This window comes from Poecilia latipinna, unplaced genomic scaffold (assembly GCF_001443285.1).
Source record: "Poecilia latipinna isolate Pla-1442-1.1 unplaced genomic scaffold, P_latipinna-1.0 Scaffold3486, whole genome shotgun sequence".
In the NCBI taxonomy this organism is placed as follows: domain Eukaryota; kingdom Metazoa; phylum Chordata; class Actinopteri; order Cyprinodontiformes; family Poeciliidae; genus Poecilia; species Poecilia latipinna.
Window position 1 is genome coordinate 1 of NW_015116102.1, and position 16971 is coordinate 16971.

The 16971-nt window shown below is 44.4% G+C and overlaps 4 protein-coding genes across 8 annotated transcripts in view; 1 reads left to right on the top strand and 3 right to left on the bottom strand.

Moving 5' to 3' along the window:
- Window positions 1–955: 955 nt before the first annotated feature.
- LOC106941070 (transmembrane protein 116-like) lies at window positions 956–5230 on the bottom strand. Its single transcript, XM_015024007.1, has 4 exons — window positions 4504–5230; window positions 2395–2441; window positions 1525–1585; window positions 956–1443 (listed from the first exon to the last, which is right to left on the bottom strand). The coding sequence occupies exons 1-4, from the start codon at window positions 4576–4578 to the stop codon at window positions 1243–1245; spliced, it is 384 nt and encodes a 127-aa protein (XP_014879493.1). The 5' UTR covers window positions 4579–5230; the 3' UTR covers window positions 956–1242.
- A 604-nt stretch (window positions 5231–5834) lies between these two features.
- LOC106941072 (zinc finger protein 497-like) lies at window positions 5835–12395 on the bottom strand. Of its 3 annotated transcripts, none has more exons than XM_015024013.1 (9): window positions 12133–12395; window positions 11612–11690; window positions 10223–10896; window positions 9305–9613; window positions 8626–8707; window positions 8276–8523; window positions 7499–7582; window positions 7253–7415; window positions 5835–6632 (listed from the first exon to the last, which is right to left on the bottom strand). In XM_015024013.1, the coding sequence occupies exons 2-9, from the start codon at window positions 11658–11660 to the stop codon at window positions 6034–6036; spliced, it is 2208 nt and encodes a 735-aa protein (XP_014879499.1). In that variant the 5' UTR covers window positions 11661–11690; window positions 12133–12395; the 3' UTR covers window positions 5835–6033. The 3 variants fall into 3 exon arrangements, with proteins under 3 accessions (XP_014879499.1, XP_014879496.1, XP_014879498.1); XM_015024010.1 differs by having other exon boundaries at window positions 5835–6635; window positions 12133–12394; XM_015024012.1 differs by having other exon boundaries at window positions 5835–6635; window positions 12121–12394.
- A 657-nt stretch (window positions 12396–13052) lies between these two features.
- On the bottom strand, window positions 13053–14414 carry mrps12 (mitochondrial ribosomal protein S12). 3 transcript variants are annotated; one of them, XM_015024017.1, is made up of 3 exons: window positions 14250–14414; window positions 13697–13753; window positions 13053–13509 (listed from the first exon to the last, which is right to left on the bottom strand). In XM_015024017.1, the coding sequence occupies exons 2-3, from the start codon at window positions 13743–13745 to the stop codon at window positions 13127–13129; spliced, it is 432 nt and encodes a 143-aa protein (XP_014879503.1). In that variant the 5' UTR covers window positions 13746–13753; window positions 14250–14414; the 3' UTR covers window positions 13053–13126. The 3 variants fall into 3 exon arrangements, with proteins under 3 accessions (XP_014879503.1, XP_014879502.1, XP_014879501.1); XM_015024016.1 differs by having other exon boundaries at window positions 14194–14413; XM_015024015.1 differs by lacking the exon at window positions 14250–14414 and having other exon boundaries at window positions 13697–13766.
- A 516-nt stretch (window positions 14415–14930) lies between these two features.
- Window positions 14931–16971, top strand: part of LOC106941073 (ectonucleotide pyrophosphatase/phosphodiesterase family member 7) — an 8383-nt gene continuing 6342 nt past the window's right edge. Inside the window, exon 1 of the mRNA XM_015024014.1 lies at window positions 14931–15184. Coding sequence (XP_014879500.1) covers window positions 14941–15184 — 244 coding nt within the window. The 5' untranslated portion in view covers window positions 14931–14940. The remainder of the gene's footprint in view (window positions 15185–16971) is intronic.

The following is a 16971-nucleotide window of genomic DNA, read 5'->3' on the forward strand; positions in this document are numbered from 1 at the left end:
AATGGCGGTTGGCAAACAAGTAAAGGGACCATTACCGCCACCAACTGGTAAGGCCAACCTGTACATCAATTAAGTGACGGGTATTTTATTTTAAAATGACGTGATAAATGACGGGCTGACGTGTTTTTCATGTCATGTGATCTACCCACGTTGTCTTTGTGACCGACTATTGACCTCAGAGGATTTATCAGCTGGGTTTAAGCCAGATGTAAAACTCAAACCTGCTGCTGCGGTGGGAAAACCCCCAGACAGCAGCTTCCAGTTCAGCTCCTGGTGTCAAAAATAAAACCTGAAAACAGAAGACACTAAACTTTACTTTCAGAGGAACTTCTTAAAGCTGAAAACAGAATGTTTATGCTTTTATATGAGAAAAACAGCATGTTCTCCAGCCTCTAGGTTCTCACAAACTGAATCTGAATCAATTTGATCCACTTTGAACTTTATTTTTACACCTGGTTGAACTGACCTTTTCTCATTCTGCTACTTTCTCCTACTGCTCTCCGATTTGATTTATTTGCTGTTATTTCAACTTAGAGATGATTATCTGTTGTACCATTTATCATTTATTTTGTTATAAATGATCAACTTTGATCTACTGTTAGGATAAATTTCAGTTGCTGATAAATAATAAATAAATGTTATTTTTACTTTTATTTCATCTTAGTTTAGTGATATGAATCACACTTTTTATTTTTATGTAAGTGGAGTCTTGAAGGATCCTGTTTTATGTGTTTTTCCAAGAACAATAATCATGTTTGTAGTTCAGTTACCTAAAAAATAAGTGATATAGTTATTTTTTTATCTTATTTTTTTTCATTATCACAATAATAACACAAAGTAATAACCTTAATTTAACTTTATGATTTCTGAGTTGTTTTCTCTCTATGAAAGATGTTGTGAATTGGCACCAAAGAAATAAACTGAATTCAACTGATTTTAAACTTGTTTGGTTCCTTTGCACGTTTCCATGTTTTATTCACAGATAAAATTAGAAACCATGAAGGTTTTTTCTTCAACTTTCATTGAAACCAAACACAATTTTTGAGTTGAATCCACTGAAATATTTCTGTGTCAGTGTTTGTGTCCCAGACTGAGTCCAGCCGTGAGTTTCTGTGGGAAACAGCAGCTGGTTCTGATGCTGTTCGTGTCCAGGCTGCGGTTTCTCTCTGCTGTTTGAGGAAGCTGAGATTTTCTAACAGTGAAGGCTTTGAGGAGGAAAGAGGAGCCACTTCCTGATAAAACTCATGGAAATCCCTCAAACTTCCCCAGAAAGCCCGTCAGACTCCCCCAGAGCGGCGGCGCGGCCGTTACCTGCTCCACGGTGTGCAGGTTGTAGCAGAGCGCGCTCAGGTGGTCGCAGCGCTGAGAGTAGAGGATGGCGCCGATCAGCCAGCAGGTGGCGAGCAGCAGGTCGGCCACGCTCAGCTGGAACAGAGGCTGCAGCTGCAAACAGGACAGCAGCAGTCAGACACCTGACCTCTGACCCCAGGGGACAGCTGGACGCACCCATATGATGCGACTGACCTCGGGCGTCTGACCGAGTCTGGGAATAATCAGGGAGATGATGGAGCCGGAACCAACAATGCTGCAAATATTCAGAGAAAATGTTTAAAAACTGTCTGAATTATTATTCAGAGCATTAAAAACACAAACACATTCTACAATAAAATCATTCCTGAATAATTTTGGCCAAATTTGCTAGTAAATAGCCAATAAATAGTTGTAAAATGTAAATGTCATTTAAAAGGCCAGTTGTAGAAGGTTTTCCTGTTTTCATGCATAAAATGTACAATTTAAGGAGAAACAACTCAAAGCAAAGCTGAAATAAATGTCTAAGAAATTAGCTAAGATTTTAAGATTCTTTCAAAATATTTTCTAAGGTAAAAACAAGCTAAGCTAAGCTAGCTTTAGCTAAACAAAGGCAAATCAAGCTAAGCTAAATTAAATGAAACCAAGATAAACTAAACTAACAGCTATCTGCACAAAGAGGAACTTTGTTTTTTTGTCAGTAGGTTACACATTTTGTGCTTTTTAAAGTAATTTACTATAAACTTTAAATCTTTAATTAAAATGTATGAAATATAAAAACAAAAATAAAGTTGTTTTATTTAAAAATCTGTTAAAGACCTTTGCTTCTCATCTACCTCTGCACCAAGGTGGCATTTCATCTAAACTGTGTTCATCGCCATGGAAACGTCACCTTGACAAACCAGAACCAGAACCGGATCAAGAAGTCCAGAACTAAAATTAGCTGGGGTTTTCAAAGCAATATTTTCCTCAGTTTTAGCCTAAAATCTCCTCCTTTCTGAAATGTCAATGCAGAAACAAATAAATGTCATTTTAAACTGAACAGAGAATGAAACCACCGAGGAGGATGAGGAAGCCGGAACCAACCTGAACGAGGCCATGATGAGCTGGATCCACCGGACGGCTTCGTACACCTGCAGGGGGAAACAACACGTTCAACCCGCCGCTGCAACCCGACCAGAACCGAGCAGAACGGACCACAGCCGACCAAGGGTGTAAATCCCACCTCATTATTGGGGGGGGGGACCATAAACAGGGAAAATGTTAAGAGCAATTTTGGGGGGGTCGGCAAAGTTACAGTCAAATGTGGTTTAAATTTTTGTTCAAGCTGCACCACCAAAAATGACTAGTAAGTAGCAATGAATAACAAAAGTGTTTTTCTCAGTGAACAACCTGTTGAGACCCATAGAAGTCAAACTAAGATTCAAATGTTGCTTAGATATGAGTTTGGTTCAGAGTCACAGATCTAATCTCTGCTACACCTTTACAAAAACTTAAGGCTGTAAATGAAAAAGTTTTAATAAGTAACTACACTTAATAAATGTGCTCATAAATATTGATTTATTGCAGTTTTTGTTGATACAAATCATGTGTTATTTAAATTATAACTTAAGTTGCTTTGAACCTTAATTTTTTTTGGGGGGGCAGGGGGAATTCATGTTAAAACCTATAAATATGTGGAAATTGAATATCTGGGAAGCATCATAACTTAAACATAAAGGTCAGCACCAGTTTTCTAGAAAAATATTCAGGTTTTATTTTGTGGTTTTAAAGGCTCTACGTTGAAGATGGTAAGAAATAAAGTCATACTTTATTATTTTTACTGCCAGCTGCAGTCGCCCCTCTGCTCTCGGCTCCCATACTGAGCTGTCGGCTAATGCTAACGCTCCCGTTTCAAACTCTTCTTATTAAAGAGTTAGAGAGCTAAATGTGATTGAAATATTGGCTACCTTCGACAGAAAAAGGAGCTAAGTCTATGAAAGCAATGTAGCAGTTTAGCTAGCTTTGATTTCCAACGCATAAGGAGGCATTTTATCACGATTCATCCAAAGTAATGAAATAACAAACTGCGGACAGATTTTTATTAACGTGTTTCACTCTATTGAGCAGTGAAAGTAAATAAAACGTGTTACATGTCTTTTGCTTTAAGTCTTTACTTACTGGAGGGTTTTTTGTTAATGCTGCAGAGCCACAGCTAACAGCTAGCTCCTCCCTTAGCGGATCTAACGGAGCCTGTACCGTTCAGCAGCTGTTGCTCCTCCTACACTTTGGACTGAACCATTGTTCTAACAATAGTGGGGGGACCTAAAAATTAATTCTTGTTTTTTTCTTAGATGAATGGCAGATTTACTTCGTTCTTTGTTTCTATTGCCTTTTTATATTAATATTGTTTAAATACAAGGGTTTCTTTCATGATTTCTTTGGGGGGGACAACTCTAGACTTTTCCAAGATTTGGGGGGTCCGGACCCCCCCCCCGTCCCCCAAACTCCCGGGATTTACGCCTATGCAGCCGACCAGAACCTACCAGAACCGATGCTGATGCTGATAAATATGGAGCTTCTCTTCACCTCCCAAACAGTTCATCTCACACAAATATTAACATAAATATAAAATTGGCAAGGTAAATATAAATTTATAGATAAATAGAGCGTGATATAAATAGAGCTAAATAAATTAAATGTTAAGTGAGCTAAACGTTTAGTTACATATTTAATTCGATAACTAAACTATAGCTAGCTCACAAACTACTGTCATCGCTAACTTTATAGTTAAGTTGCTAACCAGCGGTCCCGGTTCGATTCCCTGGGAATCCTGATAACGTCATCAGAGCCTGTCAGTCTGCGCGGAGGGAATAATAACCCACACGCCCCACGGCGTTAAAACTACTAAAATAAACGAAAAGATGAAAAGAAACAGTTCATTACATGTTTATAGAGTTTCTACACAAATGACAGAACAATATGAAAAAAAAATCCACAATTTAAGGAAATAAAATTACTGAATTTTCAAAAATTTAAATTTTATGTTCCAAAAATCAAATGGAAAAACTTCCTTTTTCCAGATGCAACTAAAATAATGAGCGTTTTTGCTCCTTTTTCCAGATTATTTTGCAGCTTTTAGAGCAGAAGTGATTGAATGAGGGAGTGAAACGGACCGATATGATTAAATCTCCTGATGAAATCAACGGGACTCACCTGGGTCCAGTCCACGGCCGCCGTGGTGTTGGCCTCCGGGCTGCGGGGGAGGCTCAGCGTCAGCGGGGGCAGCATGCTGGCAGGATGGGGTCTCTGGAGGAGCAGAACCTGAACTGGAACTGGGGATCAGCCGCAGGTCTTTATCCGGCGGGGGAGCGGGGCTTAGCCGCGTTAACCCCGCCCATCTGGCGGAGCTGCAGGTTCGTCTCCGGCGTTAGGAGGTAGATACTGGTTTTCTATCGACTCTCTGATTGGATCAGAGCCGTGCTTCAGCTCCCATCAGGAGGTTCTGACTTCTTCTGGAAACAAACCCGAACCACAGAGTTACTGTGAAAACGGATCATTTAATGAACCGAAACATCTCTGCTGGCGCCCCCTGCTGGAGGAAATCCCGACCAACTTCTGCCCTCATCAGTTCCTGTTTCCATCAGGACGGAATCTCTTCTCAGTGAATCTGAACTCAGCCTGGTGATGGTTTCCATTGCAGTCCTTCCATGTTGTTTTTTCTAATATTCATCACATTTGGGTTTAAAAATGAGTTTCTAGTCTGGAAGGAACAGAAACTAGTGAAGCTTGGTGAGAAACTAAACATTTCAGAAACTTTAGATGCTTTTCTGCCTGGAGGTTAACTCTGGGAGATCCAAGCAAACGTTACCAGATCTGAAATCAGCCGCCATCTGACGTCATTTTGGGAACATTAATAATAATTTTAGATGGTCTGGTCAACCCGGTTCTACTGGAACCAGAACTCCATCATCTGCTGGGCGCTGCACCAAGAACCACTGAAGGAAACGACACAAAAACCTCTGAAGACACTGAGAGCAACTTCCTTCTTCACCAGGTGGAAACAAGATGGAGGATTTTAGCAGATGGAGGATTTCTCTTTAGTTTTTGGCTAAAGACCAGGAGACATTTATGCTGCTGGTTGGATTTACCCAGAATGCCCTGCGCTGTAGTCCACTTCCTGCTTTTGGAGCGGTCTCTGGTCCACTTGGCGTTCACATTTAAACCGAACCCAGATTGAGGTCTGGAGGTCACACCTCATCAACCAAACCAGACTTTGACTAGGCAGACGGACTGGAGTTGGATCAAAGAAATGATGCAGCCTTGGGGAACCAGATTTGGGTCCAACTGGGAGAAAAAGTTTCCACCTTCAGGAGACTGGAAATAGTAATAGTAGCACTGCGCCACCTGGTGGATGCCTCAACAGAACAGAACCAGGCTGGACCATATTGGGTTTGGTGGAACCAGCAGGGAAGAACTTTTATGCCCTGATCTGGGAGTTATTGGTATCTAAACGACCTCTGACCTCTGTGGATAAATGAGATTCAGAAACTTTCGTTTGGATTAAATTTTTATTGTGGAGAATCTGATTATTTCGTGTTGAACGTCTTGGTCCGGCTCTCACCGGGCCCTTGAGAAAGGCATCGATGCATCCGATTGCTGGCTGGAGTCTTTGTTTGGCCCTTCTGAGCTCCTGTAGGAAGTTTAGCAGTGAATCTCTCGGGTCACGTGATTCTGAGGTGACCTTCATTGTTTTTTCGTCGACTCTGCCGCCGCCGGGTCGAGCTGCGGCTCGTCGGATTCGTGCTTCCTCATGTGCTTCCTGAAGATGCGGGCGCCGCTCAGGTTCTTCCTACAGACGCTGCAGTGGTAGGGTTGCGCGTCGGAGTGCACGTCGATGTGGTAGGTGAGCTCCAGCGCGCGGCTGAAGCTCTTGCTGCACAGCGGGCATTGGTAGCGGACGCCCGAGTGCGTCAGCTGGTGGTTCTTCAGGACGCACAGCTGCTTGAAGGTCTTGGGGCAGACGGCGCAGCGGAAGGGCCGGGCGTCGGTGTGGACGCGCTGGTGGCGGCGCAGGGCGCTGGAGAAGGTGAAGCTCTTGCTGCAGACGGTGCAGGTGAAGGGCTTCTCGCCGGTGTGGATGCGCTGGTGCTCTGTCATGTGGACGTGCTGCACGAAGCTCTTCCTGCAGGTGGGGCACTGGAAGGGCCGCTCGCCAGAGTGGATGCGCAGGTGCTTCTGCAGCGCCGACGCCTTGAAGCAGTCGCGGCCGCACACAGGGCAGCAGGTCTTGGATTTTCCCGTGGAGCGGCCGTCTGCCGGCGGGTCAGAGCGGATCTTTGGACCTGCTGGAAACACGAAGGGTCGGTCAGGAGCTGCATGGGTTCAACATGCCGCTGTCAGGTGGTTCAGCAGCACAAGAAGCTCTGCTGACGCATTTCAGAATGATTTCAGTGACCTCTGACCTCTGGTAATGTTCTGATCCAGTCCTGATTCAATTCATTCTTTAACGACAGCCCATCAGTTCTAAAATTAACCTATAGAAGGCTAACAGCAGCTTACACAAAGCTAATGCTAGCCTATCGTGGCTAATAGCCAGCAGATGAAGTTGGCAACCCAGTGGGTGACCAGGGTAGCCTTGCTAGTCACTAGCTCCTCCAAAGCTAATGCTAACTAGTAGTCTCCTGATTTTCCACTCAGTTAGCCGTGCTGCTCTATCAATCAGATTGGGAACATCAGAGTGGAGGTAGCCTCCTGCTACGAGGAAGTAGCCACAGCTGGGAGGAGAATCGTCTTAATTTTGGCCCTGATCTTGTGCCGTATGTATTTATCTGATGCAGCTGGAACCTCAGAGCTAATGAACAAACGGACCGGATCAGAACCGACCCAGCCCACTTTACCAGTCTACTGGGAAATCTGGGCCTCAGGCAGAACCATGTGAACCGGGTCAGAACCGTGGTCGTACCGCAGCGCTCCGGTTCCCAGCGCTCTTCCTCTCCATCAGAGTTGATCAAACCACTGACATCCTCTTCCTCCTGCTGCTCGCTTTGGTTCCCACCCTGGTCGCCATGGTTACCGGCATCAGGGACGAGGGTGGGGTCAGAGGTGGAGGGGTCACTGGGTCGGCGCTGGAGGGAAACAGGAGGAGAAGTTTCAGGCTCAACCAGAACCTTAAACCAGTTGGAGACTGGTGAGTAAACTGGTTCCTCACCTCGTCCTCCACACCTTCATCCTCCTTCATCATCATCACAGTTTTCTTCTTCTGGCCGCCGGTCCGCATATGGAGCCAGAACACCTGGAAGAGAACCCGGGTCAGTCCAGAACCCGGGTCGGTAAAGAACCCGGGTCAGTCCAGAACCCGGGTCGGTAAAGAACCCGGGTCGGTCCAGAATCCGGGTCGGTAAAGAACCCGGGTCGGTAAAGAACCCGGGTCGGTCAGCAACATGGAACCCAAAGCAGCTGCTGTCCCTCCAACTCCACTCAGATCAGTACGGAGAGAAATCTGGCCCAATACTAAAAATCATAACCCACATTTATGCAGTTTGCTGTTTTTCTGATTTTGTTTGAGACACTCTCACTTTTCTCCACACTAACCGATAGGAACGCGCCTTCCTGCCACGCATCAGAGGAAGTCCCACCCCCCGAACAAAACATGTAAAATATGATTTGAAAACAATACTATTTATAAAACTTGAAAATCACATCTGAAAATTTTAGGTTAAACTATTGCAAACATGTCATAATTTACTCTCAAAATTTATTTTTTGATAGACATGCATTTTTTCAAATGGTAATTTTTTAAACATTTTCTTCTCTTTCAATAATTTTGGAACCAATTTCTCTCCGTAGATCAACAGAATTCCTTGAGAACTGATGATGTTTTGGCTCATTGTTCTTCCGTCAAACCATTTGGAGGTCAAAGACGAACAACTGAAAGGTGGATCAGACAGAAACAGTCAACCCGGACAGTTCTGATGGTTCTGATCACCTTGTCGGCCGGGTCCGGCAGCCGGCCCTCCCTGATATGGACCCTCATGTGTTCCCGTAGCAGGCAGGGCTTCAGGAAGCTCTTGGAACAGATGTTGCAGCTGTGGTTCCTCTTCTTCCTCGCAGCTGGACTCCTGCAGGTCGTCAGGGTTTCTGGGCCCGGCGGACCCGGTGGTTCCGGCCGCAAGTTTTCTGAAACCTCCTGGGCCTCCAGGTTCTTCTCTGACTCTGTCCTGGCAGGGATCGGGTCTGCAGAACCAAAAACACAGAGAGGAAGAGTCATAAACCCAACAGAACCAGCAGACTTCTGGACCCAGAAGCTCCCTGAAGCCAAAGTTCTGATTTTCTCACCAGTCAGTGAAGGCAGCGACTCGTCGCTGCGGCTCTCCACCCGCAGGGCGGCGCTGGTTCCGTCCTGAAGCTCGTCTGGGTTCTAGAACCAACAGAGGGTAAAATGTTTCAACCAGAACCAGCAGGAGGGCTAAGATCCAAATTCATAGGAGCTGTTCTGGTCCATGTTTGTAACTTTTAAAGGGCCAGTATCATGTAAAATCAAATTATTATTCCCTGCAGTGTTGCTTTGATTCTTCCATGTTTCAGAAATACTTTAATCTCCATGGCAACCATTCAGCTGTGAAAAACGCCTGGGTGGACCTAGCCCCGCCTCCCAGGTGCAGCTCCTCCCCAACTCAGACTAACCTTCAAACTAGCCAGCAGCAATTAGCAAACAGCTGCTGAGCTCATTATAGGAGCCACTTCTCCAGTAGAAACGTTAAAGCGTTAACAGAGGAGCCATGTTGAGATTACTTCCTGGAGGCGGAGCTTCAGGAAGAGGAGGAGCTTCTTAAAGAGACAGAGGTGCAGTTTCAAGTCATTAAATTAGGAATAACTTTTTTTTGGTCATATTTAATACATTCAGCATTTTCATAACAACTGAAGGTAACAGACCTGATTGTGCTATAAAATAGAAAGCACATAATACTGCCCCTTTAAATCAGCTGGAGAAACCCTCCAGTTTCTCTCTCCTCACCGGTTCTGGCGAATCCGGACCGCCGGGCGGCGCAGTGACGGCCCAGCGGTCCGGCTGGCTGTGGATCTCCTGGTGCTTCCTGAGCGCTCTCAGCACGGTGAAACGCGTCTTGCAGACGTCGCACTGGAACGGCCGCTCCCCGGTGTGGGAGCGCAGGTGGTCCTTCAGCCGGGACGCGCGAGTGAACGAGCGGCTGCAGATGTCGCAGGAGAACCGGGTCGCGGCGTGGTGCCGCCGCTCATGATCCTTCGCCTCTTTGACAGAGGAGAAATGCTCTTGACACAGGAAGCATCGGAAAGCAGCTTCTTCCTGCAGGATCAGAGAAGTTTTAGCTTAGCACTTTAGCACGTTTGCTAACTTTGGCACACTTAGCTTCTCTTACTCAATTTTTCTAGATAAATTCGAAGGAGCTAATTTCCATGGCTATGAGGGAACCTTTCATTTAAATAAAGTTTGACATCTGAGTTCAGTTTTTGGTTATTGGCGATTAGGAATTCAAAGTAGTAGTTTATATTCATGCATGCTCTTATTTTGAAGTATGATTACATATCAACTCTAGTTCCTCTTCCCACATTCTTCACTGACGCAGCAAATGATGTCATTCTCTACCCATAATGCATCGCAGTAGGTCCACAGTGAACGGTCTAAAATCTCCTGATGCTTTCTGAGTGAAGCACTACTGTGGCTAGTTAGCAACAGAGTTGGCAAAACTCAACAGGTCGGAGAGGAATGACAGACTGGACGTTCACACCTGTAGACATACTAAACACCATGTTGATGTAATGCATTAGCATAAGCAAAATTAATATTTACGTTAGCAGTACAGCATTGGTGTTCAATAGTGATATATTGGTACAGTGCTTTAGTGGAATGGTTCACACTTTACCATTAGTTCATTTCCACTAATTGACCTCTGACCTTCTCCAGGGTTCCATCAGCGTGTTTTTGCAGGTGTTTCTTCAGGAGACTCGGCCGGTTGAAGCTCCTCCCACACAGCGAGCAGGGGTGGAGTTTGCGTCCCGTGTGGTTCCTCACATGATCCCGGAACGACGACGCGGAGGAGAAGGTTTTCCCGCAGAGTGAGCAGGAATGCTGCTTCTGCTCTTGGTGGGTCTTCAGGTGGTCAGAGAGGCCACTGCGGGAGGCAAAGCGTTTGGGGCACAGCGAGCAGGAGAACGGTTTCTCCCCGGTGTGGGTGCGCTCGTGCTGGACCAGGTAGCGGCGCTGGACGAAGCCCCGCCCACACAGGGAGCAGCTGAAGGGTTTCTCTGGGGAGTGGATGAGGAGGTGGCGGCGCAGGCAGCCGCGCTGGGCGTAGCTGACGCCGCAGTCGGGGCAGGAGTACGGCTTCTCCCCAGTGTGGACCCGCTGGTGCACCAACACATTCACCTTCTTGGTGAAGCGCTTCCCGCAGATGGAGCAGCTGTGCGGCTTGTAGCCGTAGTGTGTGGCAACGTGGTCCGCCAAACGGGCCGGGCCGGCAAATTCCCGGCCGCACAGCGAGCAGCGGTGGCGCCGTTTGGGTTTGGGTTGGTCCGAGGCCGGTTCTGGAGTAATGCAGAAACTCTGGCGGTCAGGAGGCATCGGCGGGCCTGAGGGAACCAGAACCCGATCAGAACCCAATTGGAACACCATCAGAATGTGATCAGGACCAGAACCCGATCAGAACTTTTACGGTCCAGATCAGAAGTTCTGATCATCTCTGAACCGAACTGGACCAGGTTCTGATCTGGTTCTGATCAACACTGAAGGTTCTTTCTGGACTTTCACATTTCTATCATTCATCTTTTTAAAATGTTCTGAACAGAGAGCCGATTGTAACACTAACATCTTAACTTCATATTTTTTGAAGAAAAATTTCGTTTTCTGTTATAATCTGTTTTTGGTTGTGTGGTTTTTATTTCCGTTTTATTTTCGGTTGCTGCATTTTACTTTGAATTTTTAAATGTCTTCCAGTTTAATGTTTCTGTTTAATTAAAGTTTATTGGTCTTGAACTTTCACTTAATGCCGTTATCAATATATTAGTTGAAAATGGCCGCCTTCTTCTCCTCCTGCAGCTCTACTCTTCCTCTCTCAGCCTGGAACCTGAGCAGCTCCACCAATCAGGAGCTGCGTCAGAGCAGATCCCACCTGTCTCTCCTCCTATCAGCTCCTCGTCTTCCATCCACCTGCAGTTATTCCAGTTATGCTCTTTTCTCCTGACTTAGTGTCTACAAAATATAATAAGAGTAGAAACTACTAAGAGTGTCCCAGATGTGCTGCTGTTAGTGATTTTCCCGCATGTTTAGGCTGAATGCAGCTCTGACCTTCATCTCCTCCTTCCTCCTCTTCCACCTTCACTTCATTCATCATCATCTCTCATCTAGGCCTCTGGAAAAACACACTCTGAAGGGCAAAGAAACAAAAATCCACAGCTTGATCTCAAATATGTCATTTTAAATCACTCAAATTAAAAGGTTTATTTCTAATAAGTAAACGATATTAATCATCACAATATGCAATATTCTAACTGTTAAAAGCTACACACCGACTCTCCTTTGTGGTTTATTGAGGTTTTTAATCAGATTAACGCGTATACATCTTTAATGAACCACATTAACCATTATTTAAAACATCAAACAACAAATAGAACTTCAGCCAATCAGAACACAATGGAGATCATTTCGGCCAATCAGAGAGCAGTAACAGCTATCGCTATTACACCGCCGGCTAATTAGCAAATAAAAGCTGATTTATCTTAATTAAACCTCAGCGCAAAATCAGAAGCAAACCACAGCAGTAGAATGCAAAGTTGTAGCCGGAAAATATCCACAACTGCCTCTTTTACCGTCAGAAATCCGGTCCACACCGGCCCGAGCAGCTAGCGTGGAGCTAATAGGAACAGTTCGGGTGGCTCCGACCGTTGAAGGTCCAGTTTGTTCCGTTTAAAGACGTAAACCGTCAGTTAAAGAGTTTCAGAGATCCGTGGTTTCATGTTGGAGGTTTTCTATAAACGACAGCAGAGAAGAAAGAAACCAGAACCGAAAAAAATGCAAGTTAAAAAGTAGATACTGGAGCTCATGGGCTCAGTGCTGCCACCGCTGGCAGGAGGGTGGTACAACAACAACAACAAACGTAACGGTATTAACAATAAAATGAATTTCCTTGTAGAAGTGAATGAAAATTTCATTTTTCTTATTACGAATAACAAGATAAGAACAATTATTTACGAATATTTTTGGACGGGACGTTAAGATAATTTAGAATACATTATTATTAACTTTTACTTTACATTCAGGTATATTTTGATGATCCACCTAAGAGGAGATATATGTCAGGGTTTTTGAGACAAATATTTAAATGAACTAAACACTTTAGTGACACATTTAGTCTGGCGTTGCCTACAGACTCTGGAACAGTTTCATACTGTTAATACTGAATAAAGTTAAGAGAAGTTAAAAAGCAGAAGTGGTTGTGTGTTTGTTGTTCTCTTACCTCTTCATGTCAGATCTGCTCAGAATTTTGATCAGTTTAAGAAATTCATCACTAGCTTTTGATTGAGTTGTGTTTTGAGCTACAACTTCAACATTATTCTTATTTTGTTTGTATTTTGCACTTTGGAGCAGATCTGTTTCTATAACATTAATTAAAACAAATATGTGTGTGTTTGTGTGTGTGTGTTTCTATGTAGTCTGAATCTTTCCAGCTGACAAACTTTCATTATTAATAGCAAATTGATTCTTGTTCAGTTTCAGGCAAAATCAACTCAAGTTTGGAACCAAACAGTTTTTATTGATCATCTATAATCAAACACATGAAACCAGCAACAGTGTGAGCCTCAGCTACTGCTTCTTCTTCACCACATGAGCACAGTCATATTTTCCTCGAACCACAGTGAGTTTGACTCCGGGCAGGTCCTGGGTTTTGCCCCCCTGCACCAGAACCACGTTGTGCTCCTGCAGGTTGTGTCCCTCCCCGGGGATGAACACCACCGCCTCCTTCCCGTTGGAAAGCCGCACGTGGGCGCACTTCCTGTTGGCCGAGTTGGGCTTCTTGGGCTTCCGGATCATCGTCTTCAGGATGACGGCTTTGAGCTGCGGCCGGCCGAACGTGGCGCCCAGAGCTTTAGGGGGAACCTTGGGCTTCCCCTGGCGGTGCATCTGGTTGAGAGTGGCCATGGTTCTGGAGAGGAGCGGCCCGGTCCAGGAGGAGGAGACCCGGGTCGCTGCAGACACACAGAGCAGAAAGAGCTGCTCATGTTTAACCCAGAAAAATGATCCATGCTTTAGCTGAATTCATCACAAACACCACAGGGAAAATATTCCAGCATTTTTCTGTGGATATTGTTTCAGTTTCCTCAGATGTTTCCGTCCAGAACAGAAAAACCTTTTCATCTGCAGGAGGAAACTCACCGTGAATCAGCATCTCCAGCGCCGGTCTGAGGCTCCAGAGGGACGACATTCCTGAAACTAAAAACATCATAAACTCAGGACCGGGATCAAATCAAAGACAAATCCAAGCAACACAGGATTAAATCATCCAAGCTCCTCTGGGTGCTGAAATGATCCTGAAGTTCTATTATCCTGACATTCCTCATCTCAAATTCTCCCTTCAGAAATATTTATCCATAATAGAATAAATCTGGCCGATATAATTATTTCAGATTTCACCAAAGCTCATTTTAAGGTCGGTACAGAACCAGAATCATTAGCGGTGGAGTCAGATTATTCCTGCTTGGATTCATTGCCTCATGTCATGGCTATATATCTCAAAATTTATCTCAGTTTACACATGCCGAATTATGAAGAAACACCTACAGAATTTAAATTAAGTTATTTTCTAAAGTCTCCTCTGGAGCATTTTATCAGGTAAAAACACATTTATCTTCATGGAATCTGGTTAAGCTAACCTCTGTTAGCTTTCCGGTGCGGACCTCCGACGCTTTCTTCATCTAAAGCTACAAATCTGCTCAGATGATTCGGAACAACCCGTCCGAACCGAACACTACTTAGAATCCAGAACCTGATAAAAACATTTCATTTAACACTTAAATGAAGGATATCACGCTACAGCGCGAATGACAGGATGTCCTTCAAAGGGTAAAGAAGCACGTCCGGTGGGTTTAACGACAAAATAAAAGACGTAATTTCAAAATAAAGGCTTAATTTTCTTAAAAGGCTCGTGAGATCAACTCAAGTTAATATCAAAGCTGTTAAAGCTTATATCTCTTTTTAGCATAAATGGAGCAAATTAAGAGCTTCTGAGGTGATATTTGAGAGTAAATGGATAAAATATTGTTTTATAAAAACTTGAAGTGGAAAATTTACTGCAAGAAATTTTTATTCTCTGTGTTTTCCTCATGTGACTGGAGACAGGTCAGTCCATCACAGGTCACATCTTCAAGTTCTCTGGTATTATTATTGATCAGAATATCAGTTTTATGGATCTGATTGGTCCAGACTTATAAACACCAAGGAGCAGCTTTCAAAGTCCACCTAATCATTAAAGTCAGTCCCGATAAGACCCATTAGTTCACAGTTGAAGGTCTGCTCCTCCATCAGCAGATCTGTATCAGGAACTGCTACTACTCATTAACCAGGGCCACCTGCACAGGTGAGGACCGGCCGAGCGCCAGGCAGTTGCAGTGAGGCTGAAGATGAGGCTGGAGATCTTCCTCGTGCTGATGGCGGCGAGCGGCGTCGGCGGGAAGCCGCTGAGCAGCAGGGAGGAGAAGAAGACTAAGCTGCTGCTGGTGTCGTTCGACGGGTTCAGGTGGGACTACGACCGGGACGTGGACACGCCGCACCTGGACCGAATGGCCTGGGACGGGGTCAAGGCCAAATACGTCACCCCCCCCATGATGACCATGACGTCGCCGTCACACTTCACCACCATCACAGGTCTGGAGCTGCGCTGGACGGCCTTAAACCAGACAGTCCTGCAGGTTAATTACATTACTAGCAGATCTGCAGTAAAGTCAGGAACAATTAGTTATGAAGAAGAACTTTGTCAGTCCTTCAGGGGGGAAACTGACATTTCAGCACAGAGCAACAGAAACCTGAAGTTCTGAGTAGACGGGAGGCTGCAGCAGGCAGAACGGTTCAGAGGAAACCACGATTAGGAACCACATTTTGGTTCAAGTCCAGTCAGACTGTTTATTTCAGATGATTTTAATTAAAATCAATAAATGGGAACAAATTGTGCTTGTTATCAAGACTTAAACCCAGAAATCCTCCTGAGGGGAGTTAGAGCTCCACCTTAAACTAATCTAGAGAAATTGGCGTCAAGCGTTTTGGTTTGTGCAGCACAAATTTTAACCTGTCATTCACAAACAGGGGTGTCAAACTCCAGTCCTCTGCTGTCCTGCAGTGTTTAGATGTGCCACAGGTAAAAACCAGTGGAATGAAATGGCTTAATTACCTCCTCCCTGTGTAGATCGGTTCTCCTGAGCCTTGCTAATGACCTAATTATTCTTTTCAGGTGTGGTGCAGCAGAGGCACATCTAAAAGTTGCAGGACAGAGGCCCTTGAGGTCTGGAGTTTGACACCCCTGTCACTAGAGGACCCAAATTTGGGTCCTCTCGTGAATGACAGGTTAAAGATATTAATAAAAAGGTAACAAGGCACAAATATTTGTCACTAAATTTATTAGATTTAAAGAAGGAGACCAGCTGCACTCTGGTCTGAAAATGATCCGGTTCTGAAGTCCTGCAGATCAGAACCAGCTACAGGATAAGAAATGTAATCTAATTCTGCATTCCTAGATTATTTCTGGAATATTGATCGCTGCTTATCGGCACTATCAGCTGGTCTGGGTTGTGCTGATCTTCTTGTCAGTAAGTGGAGGTTTATGGCCACATTAGATACGATCAGATGTTTGCTGATTCCTGGCTGATCAAACAGGAAGTGAAGGTTTAGACTCCGTTTCCTGCAGGAGACATGAGAAGCATCTGAGCCTGAATCACTCAGGAAAAATCTGGATTTTCACCTCAGGAGGCCCGAAAATGTTTAAATCAAGAAACTTTCTGGCTTTATAAGAGTCACACAATTCCAACTCTTTAAAAAATTACTTTTGTGAAGAAAAAATTGCTGAAGTATCTTTTCTGTTTAATGTTGCCCCTTATTTTAAAAAAAGGCTATAAACAGAAGATCAATATGAAATCCATCATTCTATAAAGATATCTGATTTTATTCACGCCGTCCAACAGAGACAGAGATGGTTTAGTTGTGATGAACTTTAAACTCACTGCTGCAGACACAATATTGTAAACACATATCAACTTAACTCCAGCAGGGGGCGCTGTTTGTTGGCTGAAAACAATCTGACTAAAACCTGCATCACATCCATTCAAAGCAGCTTCTCCTGCACACAGCCCTGACTCTCTGAACTGGTTTCACTGGGACTCAACTGCTGCGGTAACTGGGTTGTGTTCGGTATCCATATTGTTAAGTTGTACACAAGTTATATTTTACACGATCACTCTTGAAATAGACAATTATCATTATGATGAGTCCTTCAGGGGCAGTAAAAGAAGCATGTTTGGTTTCAATCCCGGACGAGCCCCCAATTAGAGATTATGCTGAGTCATGGTGAAAAATGGAGACTTTACACTGATGCAACTAAATATTTAGTAAGCAAAAAATATTTAAACTAAGTATAAAAAATGTGACACTGGGTAAACCTTTAA

Excerpts from the sequence above, each read along its gene's own strand:
- LOC106941070 (XM_015024007.1), bottom strand. The coding sequence starts at position 4,578 with ATGCTGCCCCCGCTGACGCTGAGCCTCCCCCGCAGCCCGGAGGCCAAC. Across the intron at positions 2,442-4,503 it reads CGGCCGTGGACTGGACCCAG|GTGTACGAAGCCGTCCGGTG; the intron begins GTGAGTCCCGTT and ends TTCCCCCTGCAG. Across the intron at positions 1,444-1,524 it reads GACTCGGTCAGACGCCCGAG|CTGCAGCCTCTGTTCCAGCT; the intron begins GTCAGTCGCATC and ends TCCTGTTTGCAG.
- LOC106941072 (XM_015024010.1), bottom strand. The coding sequence starts at position 11,660 with ATGATGATGAATGAAGTGAAGGTGGAAGAGGAGGAAGGAGGAGATGAA. Across the intron at positions 10,897-11,611 it reads GGAGGAAGGAGGAGATGAAG|GCCCGCCGATGCCTCCTGAC; the intron begins GTCAGAGCTGCA and ends TGGTTCCCTCAG. Across the intron at positions 7,583-8,275 it reads TGCCGGACCCGGCCGACAAG|GTGTTCTGGCTCCATATGCG; the intron begins GTGATCAGAACC and ends GTTCTCTTCCAG.
- mrps12 (XM_015024015.1), bottom strand. The coding sequence starts at position 13,766 with ATGATGTTTTTAGTTTCAGGAATGTCGTCCCTCTGGAGCCTCAGACCG. Across the intron at positions 13,510-13,696 it reads GCTGGAGATGCTGATTCACG|CGACCCGGGTCTCCTCCTCC; the intron begins GTGAGTTTCCTC and ends GTGTGTCTGCAG.